Genomic DNA, 15,619 nt, shown 5'->3' with positions numbered 1-15,619 from the left:
GATGAAAAGTACATCTTGAAGAGGCGCTAGAGGGAGGAGATTCTGAATGTTAGGAAACCTTATGTATATGCATGACTTTGTATAATAAATATTGGACTGCTTGTTGAAACAGTGTGCAAGTTAGGAGGAGCAATCCCCCTTGCACCCAGCGCCGCAATAAACATACCTGCTTTATAACTCTCCTCGAGTTGTAGAGTTCGATTTCACAAGTCACCACCACTAAACCATGTCCCTAAGTGCCACATTTACATGTTTTTTTAACTGCTCCATGGGTGGTGACTCCATCACCTCCCTGGGTAGCGTGTTCCAATGCTTGACCACCTTTTTGGTGAAGACATTTTTCCTCATACCCCATCTAAACCTCCCCTGGTGCAACTTGAGGCTGTTTCCTCTCGTCCTGTCACTTGTTACTTGGGAGCAGAGACCGACCCCCACCTCACTGCAACCTCCTCCCAGGCAGCTGTAGGAAGCGAGAAGGTCCCCCCTGAGCCCCCCCTCTCCAGGCTGACCCCCCCATCTCCCCCCGCTGCCCCCCCCCAGCCCCTGCCCGGCTCTGGACACGCTCCAGCCCCTCTGCGTCCCCCCTGCCCTGAGGGGCCCAACACCGAACACAGGATCCAAGGTGCAGGCTCGAGTGAGAGGAGCTGGATAGAGAATCTGGACCTGGCCCAGCGAGGCGTATGGAGCTGAGTGACTGCAACAGTTTGTACAAGACAAGGGCAGCAGCTTTGGAAAAGAAAAATTATTTGGGATATTCTGATTATCTGGGATATCCAGCCTGTTTCTTAATTTTTCCCACTCGGCTTCCAATTTGGGCGAATACACTAACTTCAAAGTTGTCCCAGCTTAAGGGCTGGTGGAATGTGTTACTCTTTATAAAAAGCTGGTTATAGGAAACACACAGTAATAAAAACAGAGTTGTAGAAAGGAAGAGACAAATTTAAACAGGATAAGAGCTGGCCTGGTAGATCCACACTAATGGATGATTTCAGCTGATTTGAAAATCTCTTGATTTTGACTTATTTCTTAAGCAAGAGGGTGAAAGTAAGAAAAGCATGAAATGGAGATAATATTAAAGGACTGTTGAAAAGCAGTATTTGGCCTTCTGATCTCAAACAGCTGTTTGAGGATGGGGTGAATCACCCTTCCTCAGGTGCAGAGAAGCAGAGTCTTGTTTTGGTGCAATTCCCAGCCTTGACACAGCTCAGGTGAGAGGATATGAATCCCACCCATTAACCCTAGAACACTACAGACCAACAGAACCTGAGGGCACTCCAACCTTCCTTGGAGTAAAGCCAAGACTAGTGGGCAGAAAAGAGGGCGCTTTGCAGTGCCGTTGTCCCCGTGCCTCCACAGGTGGCCAACATGTCAGGGCTTCGTGAGATGACTGGCTGGACATGGGGTTGCTGAGGGGCTGCTCTGAATGCATAAATACTCAAGATGCTCCATGGGGATACCCTTTTTCCCTCTCTTTGGTGGTATTACTGGCAGAACGATCCTTTGCTTTCTGGCACTGGTCAGAAGCCAGATGAGAGGGATTATGATGAGGATGAGGAAGGCTTTGTGGGGATCTGAGGGAAAATCCTGCTCCGTTCCTGCGCTGGCATTTTGATTATCTGTCTTGTCTGCTGTGCTCGAGTAAGGTATTATTTAATTCTGTGTTTTCTGCTGACACCTGCTGGCCCTTAGCAGAAGGTTGTTGTGGGCCTTACACAAACCTTTCCTGCCTAAAAGGCTTTCACAACCTCGGAAGTTATTATTTGTAACTATCTCATGGGATGATGTCACTGTTAGAACCAGTCTTTAATCTCCAGGTATAGGTAACTGATGGTATCTCTCCCAGTACCCTTCCCATCCCCTTCTTGTTATTTCCAGTTACAATTCATCCGTGTGCTTGCTGTCTTAAAATTGCAAAGCTACAACACAATCTGATGGAGTGTATGTGCATTATAATCTGCTGTGTGACTCAAACACATGAAATCTGGGGACAACCCTGGAACGCTGAAGGTCTTGATTTCCTAATTTAAGGAAATTTGAGTTGGAAATAAGTACTGCATTGCAGTCAGTGTTCCTACACTGGCATATAGCTGCAGATTTTGCAGAGAGATCAAGATGAGGGTTCTACTTCTAAAATGATGCCAGTCACATCTACAAATGGTGAGCCACATACCAAAATCTCTACTCATTCTTTATCCAGGGCATGCCCAAAGTGCTTTGCGGATTAGGAACGTGGAAATAATCCATTACTGCAGAAATAATAGTTCTCTCACCAATAATCCAAAATGAATTGCATTATAGCCAATTAACTTTTATCATCGAGGAGATGAGTTGCTGACAGAGCCCTTTGCCATGTTGGTGTTACAGGTCCAGTTTGAGAAGATGAGAAAAGAAACATTTCTATCTGAAGGTGAAACGTGTATGGGACTTCAGAGGAATATGGGCTTGTTGAGAGTCGTAGAAATGGTGAAGATGTGAGGGCTCCCTTCCTAGGGGTGTTTTCCTAGAGCAGGGACTGGTGCTGTTCCCTGTGCTGTAGCTGTGCAAGGACCAGTCAGCCTCACGTCCCAGAGCCGGTCTCACAAGCTCATGCATGCTGTGAGAATTAGTGTTATATAAAGAACCAATGTGTTGATCTGAGTAACAATGTCTCTACGCTGTTATTTTCCTGGAAGGGATCCTCCAGAAAGTCCAAGATACAAGGTTATGTTCTGATGAAAGGGAGAGCAATTTAAAAGGTAAATATGAGTTTCGTAAGCTTATGCATAGGGCTCAAAGAAGGTGTAAAGATGTCTGGGTCCCCGTAAGAGAGCAGGAGGCAATGCACAGCAGAAGTGGGGAGGGCAATGGGGACAAGCGAGGCAGCAGGAGTATGAGGATAGCTCAGTCCAGCATGTGCTCTCTCCCCTCTCTTCCCCTTTCCTACTGAATTGCTGAACATTTATTTTGAGAGGACGGGAGACAAGGGGGACCATGGGCTTGGGTTCAGACATAGGCTATGTGTGTGGCAAGGACAGAGACTGCCTCTTCTTTCCTAACTGTGATAGGAGGGACTACTATGCTGTATCTGGGTGCAAGAACCCTTTTTTGGCAGGGGCAACAACAGAGGGTCCAGACTTTACAGATGAGGACTGATTCCACCTAAATTTGATGACTTTTGAGGCCTTTCTAGTTGGCAGGGGCTCACATCCATTCTGGCCCTCTGTCAATGACAGCACAGGCAAACTGTCTATATATCGATACCGCGATTTTAAGTGACAAGACAAAGTTTGGTTAGACGACATTCACTTAACCTTTTGCTTCTTAACATGTCACCAAGGTGTTCATGATTCACTGCAGATACCACAGCCTCTTAGGACTATACAGAGAGTATGTCCCACCCTGCCCACATTAGTGTGCCAAGGCCCTGAGAGCACTAATTGCCCTGACCAGGCTGCCCGCACCCACACACCCTCCGCCCCTTGGTGCAGGAGCTGCTTTTAAGCTGAGGCCATTTGATTTGGTCCTGCTTTGAGCTGCAGTGGGCACACAGTGGACTTGGACTTGTAGTTTTTGACATCCTGGCTGTGGACCTGCTGTGTGGCTTACCTAAGGATCTGAACTGTGGCTGTTCCTGGTTAGTGCCACCAGACTTGCTCTGCTCTTCTTATTTGAATCCTGTGGGGCTGTGCTGCTTGAGGTGAGGTCTCTACCCCTGCCTGCCTTGCTGTCACCTTTGGTTTCTGGCTTATTGTTATGGTGCACCCCTGCTTTTGCTGCTTCCTGGTTTGCTCGGGTGTTCTGGGCTCTGAGCTGAGCCCTACAGAGGGTTTCAGCCTGTGGCAGGACTTCACCCACAGGATTTACCCTGTGGTTCAAGGCTGACCTCCAGACCTCAAGGCTGATCTCCAGACCTCAAAGCTGATCTCCAAACCCTGCAGGACCTTGTGGCTACAGTGGAAGGTCACAGTAGCCCCTTTGGTGAGGATTAGGAGTGTACAAAGGTTTGGGCTTAAATGCAGCTCCTTAAATGTAAAGGGTGGAGGCCCCAGATGAGGCTGGTCAGGGCACTCGGAGATTATTGGTATACTTTAGACCCTGACATCATGTTTGGCGGGATCTCTTGGCAGCCTTTAAATCCATGCGGGATGTAGCATGAGTAATGAAGCAAGCTATAATTTTGCCCTAAATTAAATCTCTCCTTCCTGTTTTCAAAGAGTGAATCCACAGGAGGTGGTGTAGACAGTCTGTCGGTCCTTTACAAAATGTTGAAGGCCATAAGCTACAAGTGGGATTTGACTTTCACCAGAATTACTGTAGTGCTAGAAGCAGGAAATTCTCATGAACGTTCCTGCCTCTTAGCATAAACTTGCATTATCTGATTTATGTTAAGGGTAGTGGAGATCTGCTTGTTTCCCAAGGTTAAATCTCAAAGATCTGGGCACTCACAGGAACATACCTTACCTCCCTGCAGAGCCTATGTTCTCTATAGTGTGCCCCCAGGATACAACAGTTGCAAGATGAGTAATTCCTGTATGTCAAAACAGGCAGAATCCCTGCCTGAGGCTCTCTTTGTTCCCAAAAACACGAGGCCTGGCCTTAAAAAAGACTTGCTTGGAGTTTGCTGTGAACACATGACAAGAAGCCCCTGGCCAGGCTGCAGAGGGGAAGGGTGAGAGTAGAGATTAGGGGAGGCTCCTCAGGGAGGTGCTGACAAACGTTGAGAGCAGTATGGGTGAGATCTTTAAGGGCTTCCTCTGGGGATTGTCACAGTCTTCCTTTCCTTGGTCTCCTGAGGTTGATTATAGAGCAGTTGAACCATCTCCCTTCTGTCCAGTGTTAGTTCCAAGGTACCCCATGTAGGTATTGCAGCAGGGTCAGCGCCTGGCTCTTCCTCAGTGACATTTTCAGCGGGATGAACAGAAAGTGTGTCCAACAGCCCTCCAGCCCTACCTGCCATTCTGGGACAACCGCAGATGGGTGTTCCTACAATTAAAGGCAGGAGAGATGGTTCCCAAAGCTCAGCCATGAGACTGCCCATCAACATTACTCCTTCAGTGCAGATAATGACAACTCAAATATCTGGGCACCTTTATGGAAAGCTAACGAGATGGAGGCTATTCCCCATGAAGCAAGAAGTAGATAGAGTCCAGCACAAGAGCAAAGGGACCCAGAGAGCTACTGGATCAAGGAACAGCCCTGTAAGCATTGCAAAGCTCAGAGGACCTGGCAGTGGATTTCGCGGCACTTCTTCAGACCTGTGTCACCTCTTCCTGGGGGGGATGCTTCATTAGAAGAGGATGTCTAGCAAGCCTGTCCAAGGAGAAGGTTCTAGCTGCAGACCTGAGCTCCTCTAAGTTCCTGTTCACCCAAGGCTTTTATCTGCTCCTGCTAAGCAACTTGCTTTCATGTTAATCTTGCTGCAACCTTAATTTGCTTGAAGCACTGGCTGGCTTGAATCTGTATGAAACCATCCCAACTGAAGATTGGGGGATGCTAGTAACTTCAATTAAAAATATATTTAAACTGTCTGGCTTGTATCTAGAAGTGTGTAATTTGTATATAAAAACAAATTTATAGCATGGCCTTGGCCTAGTCCATCAGACACAACTTGTTGCATAGCAGGCAGGACTCAGAGACTGTCCTTCAAACTAATCCCTCAAATTGAGTATTTTTGCTGGAGTGAGATCTTTCTGCTGTCTGCCTCTTTGTAACAAGGAGAGGGATACTAGAAATGTGTCGGAGAAAAACCCATGACCAAGAGCTGACTGGCAGAGCTCCTCACTCCCAGTGAGAGCTAGGATGACATTCAGTTTGCCTCTATTTTCCTCTACCTGGAAAAATGCATGAAAAGACACTGGGGAACATTGTGGGCGAAGATTTTGATAACAACTCCTCCCTTACAGGTTTGACTGTGTCAGTGGAAAATGTTCTTTTGGAGTTGAAATCAGCCTCCTATCTGCTGGTTGCCTTGAAAGCTGTGATAAATGTGAGAACTTAGTCACATGGGAAACAGATATGTTTTATCTGAAAAAGAGTTTCTTAACAAGTCCTGTATAAATTCTTCTTTGCTAGACTGAGTTAAACTTCACATAAAACATGAAGCTGATTTTGATCTTCTTTGCCCTCTTCGGGGCTTCCTTGTGCCTGGAAACTTTTGTTGGGTGAGTTATACTTCTACGGAAGACCTTTCATTTAAGGCTGTATTATCCAGTTGTTGTTTTTCATTATCTTAACTATACAACATCTGCTTGGGATACATTCTTGGCTTTTTATGACTGACTTGTCATGTTACTTTGGTACTCCAGACTCTGAAGGATTCCTTCTCTACTATCATTTTGGTTTTCTAAGGAGAAAGTTCTAGCTGCAGAGTTGAGCTCCCAAATTCCTGTTCACCCAAGGCTTTGCTTTGGCTTTGATCGTACCTGAGGAGCATTCTCAAGCCTTGATCTGAAGCTGAACCTTGCTGCAAAGCTCAAGTGTTGAGCTTTACAGATCTGGTCCAGCACAAAGCAGAGCCAAAAGACCAGAACCTGGCTTCAAACTGGAAAGCTCACTAGTTTCTCTTTGGTTTTGAAGTTTCTTATTTTTATTTAAATACTTAATCCTCTTCAGAGCTGAAGCAATTCAAATCCTTATTTCCAACCGTTATATTCTAAAGTTTTATCTTAATGCTGCATTGCAAAAATTATCTCCTGTTGCATTGCAAAAATTATCTCCTGCTGTATTTCCTCACAGCCTTTACTGGCCATGTAAGAACCTTAATAGAAGATGATAAAACCCCTGATAGATACTTCCTGAGATGTAGGAAGTGAGCACTAGATTCCACTGAGTAAATCTGTATATGAAGATGTAAGGATTAAGAATAAGAACTACTATACATAATTTACTAAAACTCTAGGATTTGTAAAGCCAGGAGAAACTATTTTGATCGCTTAATCTGGGCCCTGGCATAACGTAGGCTGAATTCTTGTGAATTCATTTCTCAGTCATGTCCAGTAGCTGTGGTTAATGAGCCTCATCTCTTCACGGAAGAATCCAATCCAGAAATAAAGCCTATGGTGATGGAGAATCCAATAATAAGTTATTAATGTGGTAAAGTGCCTTCAGTGTTGTTTTAACTTGGTCCAACAAAAGAATCTTACATGTCAGCTGGCCAGACTGAGGAACGTGGTGTTAGCGAGTGTCTCTTCCCAGCAGCTGAGGCCATGCTAGTAAATAAACACACACATAACTGAGTTCATATGGCAAGCCCCTTGTTTACCCTGTCTTAAGTTGTGTTTTCCAATCCTGCAGTTACTCAAGTTGATTTGCTGAGTCATCTCCATTTTTCAGTACTGCTTGCAGTGGGTGCTGGCAGAGCAGTTGGGCCAGGTCAGGGTATGGGACTCCATGGTGGACTTCTGTTCTGTTTCCAGCTGTGACCAAATGCATATGCCTCGGGAAGAGAATGAAAACAAACACACCAAATGCTTCAATCACCAAATGCCATTTGCAAATGCAGCATTAATGCTCAGCTCACTTGCAGTGAACCCCGGGATATACAGCTAAGGGGCACATCCGTGCTTTTGGCTACAGCATTGACCCTAGGCTGTACTTCCAGATGTTAATTCATTATGCCTTCCAGGTTTCTTTCAGAATCCCCCCTGGTTCTCCAGAATAGGATCTTCTGTCCCCCAGCTGTTGCATACACTTGTTCAGAGATCCTTTTATCATTTCATAAAAGCGTTGGGTGGAAGGGACCTCTAGAACTTCTTAGTGCACCACTCTGCTCAGAACAGGGCTCAGAAGGGTTCCCCCCTATTATCATCATCTACCCCTACTGAGAAGAGTTTGTAATTTTTTTGTAACTCCTCTTCAAGTAGTTGTAGGCTGCAGTTAGATCAGCCTGAGCAAGCCTGGTTTCATCAGGCTGTCCTTGTAGTACTGTTTGTTTGTACGTATTTTACCAAGCAGCCTGGAACACTGTGTATTTGAATGGGATATATTTTTTATATACAGATACATTTAGAGGCTGTATGTTGTGATCACTGTATGTTGTGCAATGCGTAGTCTAAATTAATTGCTGAGGTTACCTCTGTAACCCCTGGAGTGAGGTGCTTCCAGAGGGTGATTCATTCCACCTGGAATGGTGCAAGCCACCCTCTGATGGTATCAGCTTCTGACAACACAGGGAAGTTTGTCAACAGTCTTTGACTACACTGAAAAAAGGGGAAATTAATCCCATATGTAGTAGTTGGTTTCCTTTGTTGCATAGTGCTCCCACAATATTTGATCATTTGCAAATTCAGCGAGAGTGTTTTTTTTCCTGAAAGCTGTTGATAAAAAATAACTAATAGATGCAAGATTCTATTGAATTAAAAATTCATCCACTTGATGTCTTGTTAAGGATGAAATCTTAAAAATTGCCATTTAACTAGTTACTAATCTAGTGCACATATAGCAGGTGGGCCCTGCGGGTTGTTGGTTGAACTCTTGGGTGACATTAAGTCAACTGCATTAAGGAAGTCCATATTTGCTGGTAACATGCAAGTAACTACCCACCAAATTCATGATCCGATAACAAGCTAGTTCAACCAGACCCCATTTTGAGACAGTTTCTGAAGACTTACTGATTTATTGCAGGCACCAGGTTCTCCGAATCAAGACAAGAAATGAGGAGGAGATTCAGAAGTTACAGCTTTTGGAATCACTGGAACACCTTGAGGTATGTTATTACCACAGAGGCATTTTGTAATGTTTCAGACTAGGGTAGGGCTTACCAGGGTAGGACTTTGCATTGCATTTGAAAGGTTTGTACCATACTGTGGGAGCTGCCATAAATAAATTTACTGTCTCAATACTTGGTGGTTGATCTGCAAGTTCTAGTACCAGCTTGGTATTCAGGAGTGCCTGCATTCATATTTTCTTCCTAGTGGGTTTGCGGTCATATTTTAACTGATCTGCTCTTAATCTCAGTATCAAAAAGCTTGTCTTTAAAGTGGGGATGCTAACGTTTTTGTACTTGTCTCCCAGTGTTGTGTGAGGAATTTATTAGTTAGTCTACACTGTACTGAAACAGGAAAACACACTATAAAGTTCTAGGTTATTACTGCTCTTATTGCCGTTGGTGAAAATTTTTATTATTACTTTATTTAAAAATATTGATTTGACTAGTATAGAAATGAAAATTTAGAAAAACCCTGCCAAAGGAGAAATAAAAACAATGGGTTTCTGCAATACAGAGCTCTGGTAAAAGGAAGAGTAGTAAAAGAATCATCATAAAAGACTAAAACTTCCTCTTGTTTATATGACTGAAGCTCTGAAGTTGGTGAAAAGGCTGACTTTAGCCTACCGCAGACATTTGTTGGTTTGGTTTGGGTTTTTTTTGTGTGAGTTTATCACATTAGCTGATACAAGGTTGAGGTGAGGCCAAGCTAAAGAACAGAGCATGCTGTAAGCATGATGAAGCACATTGCTGCAGGAGTCATTCAATTTGAGAGAAATCAGCATTTCTAAAGCTTTAGAAGAGCTGTTTGCAGAATGCTTTCCCTAAACCAAATCCATTTTCCTTTCTCATTTCAGCTTGATTTCTGGATAAATCCCTCCACTCCCGACCTCCCTGTGGATGTGCGAATCCCTGCTAACAGGGTCCAAGCTGTCAAAGCCTTCCTGGAGTCCTATGGGATTGAGTACTCCATCCTGATCGAAGACCTTCAGGTAGGCAATGCCATTGTCACATATTTAGCTTTTATGTCCTTTGGAAACAACTAGTGATTCACAATCTGGCCTCATTCATTAACAGGGACTCTTCTATACTCACTCTGCTTTCCATGAAGGCCTTGCTTTATCTTTGTAGTCTGTGGATTAATTTCTCAAAAATAATCTGTGGATCACTGCTGCACTGGGAAGCTGTGGGGATCACTCTGAAGATGCTATCTGAAACCATGTTGAACAGTGACGTCAGTAAACTCATAGGCTGGTAACCCCTGAGGAATTTCTTTTGCTCTCAGACATTTGGGAATCACAACACTGAAGTTGCTCCTAATTCAGTAAACTATGTTAAGAGTAGTTCAGGATCATAATCTGAAAGAACTGTATACCACCATGTGCCGTTTGGGCACTGATCTGACATTTCTTCATGAGCAGTAATCCCAAAATGTCTTCTAAAATAGCATTAACTCAGCAGAAACACTGCCTTCCCCCCGCTTTCCAGTGTTGTTCTTCTTCATCTTCAGACATGTTTAAAGCTTGGTGCTGACCTTTTAAACACTGGTATTCTTGCCCACTTCACTACAGATACATTCAGCAGGAGCACGCACCTGTTTGCTCCCTAGCTGTGGGAGTTTTGGGTCTGGGTCTGGACTCAGTATGCAGTGCCACTGTTTCGGTATTTGAAATAAACGTTTGGTCAGAAGTTTGCAAACTGAGCAGGCTTTTCTCAACATTTGAATTGTTTCTTTTAGGTTGTTTTAGATAAAGAAAAGCAAGATATGGCCAACAGTCAACAAAGGGACCGCAGCAGCAACACCTTCAACTATGGAACTTACCACTCTTTAGATGATGTGAGTACCTCAGCTTTGGGGGAAGAGGATTCTTTTTTCTGGCCTTTTTTCATGCTGTCTTCAATTAAATATCCTATATTGGGATCTAAAATGTCGTTCCAGCTTCTTTAGGCACATGGTTTTGTTTTTAAATGTATTCATTTTGTGGTCAGCACAATGAGCCAGAACTCTCCCTGACAGAGTGTTGGAAGGGGCGAATGTTGATCATACTTTTTCAGAAACTTTTCTGCAGAGTTCTGTCAAAACCCTTCCTTCTGACCCTCAAAAGAGATTGAGAAATAAATTAATCTTAAAACAGGGAAATACAGGAAACCGGTAGCTCTACAGCAGAGCAGAGGGTAAGGTATTTTTATTGCCAGAAGTTCTTAAAGAGGATTTTGAACTTATTCCTGAAGTAAGTAGATCTTGATGGTACAGCAGTGCTTCCTTCTACTTTGTGATGTTAGGGACAGCGCTGACTACACTGACATAGGATGAGCTGGGGCTTTGAAGAGGTGGTAGTAATGAAGGCAAAAGGGGAGAAAAGTAGATTTCATCAAGTCCCACAACTGTTCTGGGCAGTACTATACATAAATGTAATGTAAATGTCATCATGATTTTTCATTTCAGATTTATGCAGAACTGGATCGTCTTGCATCCGCGTATAGCAACATTGTCAAGAAGATCCAGATTGGAGAATCCTATGAAAAGCGGCCTTTGTATGTGCTCAAGGTAGGACATTTAATATATCACAGAATGTGTGCATACATGTACTAATATACATCTGTATTATATATACAGCACAATTCAGTCCAAAGCATCCCAGTCTATATGGGATGTTCTTGACTAAGAAGTGTCGGTGAGATTTTTAAAACTTTCTGGTTTGTTCGACAGTTCAGCACTGGAGGAAGCAACCGTCCTGCAATCTGGATTGATGCCGGTATCCATTCCCGAGAGTGGGTTACCCAAGCGAGTGCAATATGGATTGCTAAACAGGTTACTTCAGCAGTGATTGATTTAGCTTTTGTCTTGGGCATGCCTCTGACTATTTGAAAGTATATCACACCTGTATGGGTTTAGCCAGCTCAGCTGGCTTTACCCCTTGTAAAACATTGCCAGCTCCAGAAAGAATATGGCAGCTGCCTAGACAAAGAGTTGAAAAATGCTATGTCTTGTTAGAACAGCTGGGTTTAGATATATATAGACAAAATGTAGTGGTTCAGGTGAAATTGTTGAGTACTGCAGGGCTGATAGTTATACAAATAACCAAGGACTTTGAGGTTAATTTGCTGCTTTGATCTGCTGACACAGAAAAACACTGTGTGGTTGGTTACCTTCCACAAAAGTGCCAAAACTGCCAGCTGTATATAAATAAGCATTTAAATTCTGCTGAAAATGACTAAGCCACCAGGGAAGCACAGCACAGATGTGTATTCTCCGCCTGGCTAATCCATCTCAATCTTAGTGCCAGCCTTGGGCTGTTCTCTGGGACAGGCAGGGGAAAATGTTGTTGCCTTCTTCCATTAACTTCCTGTCTTCAGAGTAAAACAGTAAAACAGATTCATTGCTCTCTTCAAGCTCCAAGTCTCTCAAGGGACAGTTATGGCCAGCAGATAATTGATGTTTCTTGTTTCCCTGCCCTGAAAGCCAGACTTGCCTCTGTACCTAACTGTTAGAGCATAAGCATGTGGGAAAGTATGCTGATAATCACAGTGTGCAATATTGTCTCTACTTAGATTGCCTCCGACTATGGGAAGGATCCGTCCACCACCTCTCTGCTGAACAAAATGGACATTTTCCTGCTGACAGTCTCAAACCCTGATGGATATGTATTCACACACACCACAGTGAGTAAGCATGCTGTGTGTCTAAGCTGATTTAGGAAACTGTCATGCTCTTCCAAATGAACAATAAATGTGAAGGACGTAAGCTCTGAAATTTCTTAATGCTGTAAGAAGGAGCTGCAAAAGAGTTGGGCAGCCAAAGATACTAATTACTTGTCTAACCTATCTTAACCCACTGTAACTTCACCAGCCCTTCGATTTTTGACCATTGGCCCATCTTGGCAGTCAGCCCGTCAGAAATAATCTTAGGCTCGTGCCTAGGATTGCTTCCTGGTGAATGGCAGCTATTTTTGGGTAGCAGTTTTAATGCAAGAACTGAGATTTGCTCCTTTTTGAAGCCATAGTGTTTCTTTGTTTCAGAATCGCATGTGGCGGAAGACTCGCTCCAAGAATCGAGGCAGTCCATGTGTTGGAGTTGATCCAAACCGGAACTGGGATGCAGGTTTTGGAGGTAGGAATAAAGTTTCTGAATTCTGGCTGTCATTATGAAGAAAGTTCCCTGTCATGTTCCCATATCCTGTTAACAGGACCAGCAATTGCTTTACCATAAGGGTTCCAGAAAGAAAATGGTCAAATAGAATGGTAGCTGTCTTTTGTAAAGATAATTTTGCATTGATTGATTGCCAGTGAGCGAAAGATGAAGGCAGTGATCTGTACCACCTAGAAGTATGTCCCTTGAGTGTCCATGCTTTGTGACTGCTGCTTGAGCATTTATCAGCATTTAAGGCCTTGCCTTTGGCTGAAGACCTGTTGTTAGGAAAGCCTGGCTTTGTGTTAGTCTGCTTTGACCTTTCATGAATTCTTACAGGTTTGCCTTTGTTCCCCCTTTGCACCAACAGGTCCTGGAGCCAGTAGTAATCCCTGTTCTGACTCTTACCGTGGGCCCAGTGCCAACTCAGAGGTGGAAGTTAAATCTGTGGTCAACTTTATTAAGAACCATGGAAACATCCGGGCCTTCCTCACCCTTCACAGTTACTCTCAGCTTCTGATGTATCCCTATGGCTACAAATGCACTGAACCAGCAGACTATGCCGAGCTGGTGAGACATAATGACTTGGCTTTAGCTTCCTTTGTTCTGTCCAGCTGGCTTTGTATACTCAATTATTACAGTGAGATATCACGATAAAAACAAGAGGCTGAACTGTGTCATCCATAACAGTAACCATCTGTGAGAGGGAACCGAACCCTGGTGCAATGCAATACCTTTGTAAGAGAAATCTTGGTCAGATGCAAACATGTGCCATCCCCACACATTCTCAGCCCTCTTTGCTCATCCGTGTTTCCTCCTTTCTTCTTTAATGACAGCATCACAGCTGTAATAATATCTTTGAGGCAAGATGGATCTCACAATCATAATTCAAGTGGAAAAGACCCCTGGAGGTCTCCAAGTCTCAAGTTCTGCTGAAAGGAGGCAGGCTTTGGAGTCAGAACCGATTTCAAGGTCGGATTGAGTTGCTTAGGGCCTTGCCCAGCTGAGTTTTGATCAATTGTTTTGATTTGTTTTGATATTTCTAAAACCAAATTCCACAGCTTCTTCAAGCCCATTGCAAAGTTTCCCTGCTGTCATGGGGATTTTCTTTTTCCCTGATAACCTAAATGCAATTTTCCCCTGTAGCAATTTGTTTGTTGCCACTTGTCTTTTTGCCCTACTCCAGGAAGAGCCTGGCACTGTTTTCTCTACAACAGTTTTGCAGTTGAAATGAGCACAAAGTGACCACTGAGTATTGGAAGTTCCTTCTGAATATGAGGAAGAACTTCTTTCCCTTGAGGGTGACAGGGCATATGGAACAAGCTGCTGCCCAGAGAGGCTGTGGAGTCTCCTCTTGGAGACATTCAGAACCTGCCTGGATGTGACTGTGCAGCCTGCTCTGGGAGAACCTGCTTTAGCAAGGGAGTGGATTAGATGAACTCCAGATGTCCCTTCCAACCCCAACCATTCTGTGATTCTGTGATGTCTGACTGTCTTGGGATTTTCTGGTATCTCTTGAACCTTCTCTTGACAAGACAGTTGGTAAGATGAAACGCTGGATGATCAGATATCGAACCTGCTATGATTTAATTCATCTGCAATGTCACCTCCCAAAAATACTATGGAAGTTTTGAGTGCTGTCATTAGTATAAGTCATTAAGAAATGGGTTGATTTAGCACTAGTTTATTGGGTGGGTGTGTGTGAAAGAAGGTTGTAAAGCAGTTCGGAGATTTCTCTGAGTATGGTTCAGGTTGGTGAGATCTTAATAATTAGCCTCATTAAGCGTGACTACTTTCTGACTTGTCCTTCATCTTCTCCTCTCTAGGATGCCTTGGGAAGAGCTGCTGCCAGTTCCATCCGGTCCCTGTACGGCACCACCTTTAGAGTGGGGAGCATTTGCACAACTATCTGTGAGTATTTTGCTAGTCTGAGCTTTTACGGACTGTCCCAGGACAATGGACTCTGTCCCTGTCGCAAGGTCTCTCCCTCTTGGAAGCAGTGATGCTTCTGCAGAGTGATACCACCAAACACTGGAGCTGAGTGTTCACTTAAAAACCTAATACTTGTTCCTCACAGATACAAAAAGTAGGACAGCAGAACTCATATCCATCCTCTGTTCACCCCTCCGGCTCTTCTCCCTTTCTCTTTCAGACCAAGCCAGTGGAGGCAGCATTGACTGGAGCTATGATTATGGCATCAAATACTCTTTTGCCTTTGAGTTGCGAGACACGGGTCGCTATGGTTTCCTCCTGCCAGCCAGCCAAATTATCCCAACTGCGGAGGAGACCTGGCTGGGTCTGAAAACAATCATGGAGCACGTGCGAGACAATCCATACTAAAAGCTGGGGTGGGAATCAGCTGCCTGTAGCAGCAAGCTTGTAAATCCTCTTTCCTTGGTGCGCTTGCAACAGCTGTAATGAATAAAAACTCTGTGTGCATTCCTTCTACAGCAATACATGTCTGTGTATAAAAAGCATTTAATGCTTGTCTTGTTAACTGCGAATCTGTGTGCGTGGTAGACCCCTTAGAAGCTTTTAGGACACAGTAGGAACAGGGACAAGAGGAGAATGGAAGATGTGAGCACTTGTATAGCTATTGAGATGTCAGTGACCTCTGGTGAGATGAAGAGAGCAGGCCTTTCTCCCCCAGATGAGCAAAAAGTCAGATGAGGGACTTGCAATAGTGCGGAGGCTGAGGAAAGATTAAATGTAAGAGCAGAAAGGTATGCTGGGAAAGGAGATGATCATCCTCTACCTCATGACTGCTACAAACTGTTCTGCCTTGTGCCCTCTGCAGCTCCATCTCT

General features: G+C 44.1%; 1 protein-coding gene across 1 annotated transcript; it reads left to right on the top strand.

Moving 5' to 3' along the window:
* The first annotated feature begins 6,072 nt into the window (after positions 1–6,072).
* Positions 6,073–15,225, top strand: LOC121088871 (carboxypeptidase A2-like). The gene is made up of 11 exons (XM_040595508.1): positions 6,073–6,140; positions 8,602–8,683; positions 9,541–9,675; positions 10,422–10,520; positions 11,130–11,231; positions 11,394–11,495; positions 12,236–12,346; positions 12,704–12,794; positions 13,183–13,382; positions 14,639–14,723; positions 14,965–15,225. Exons 1-11 carry the CDS (start codon positions 6,076–6,078, stop codon positions 15,150–15,152), a joined length of 1,260 nt encoding a protein of 419 aa, XP_040451442.1. The 5' UTR covers positions 6,073–6,075; the 3' UTR covers positions 15,153–15,225.
* Positions 15,226–15,619: the final 394 nt, after the last annotated feature.

Source organism: Falco naumanni, chromosome 5 (genome assembly GCF_017639655.2).
Source record: "Falco naumanni isolate bFalNau1 chromosome 5, bFalNau1.pat, whole genome shotgun sequence".
NCBI classification, from domain to species: Eukaryota; Metazoa; Chordata; class Aves; order Falconiformes; family Falconidae; genus Falco; species Falco naumanni.
This window is presented reverse-complemented; position numbering and strand designations above follow the sequence as displayed.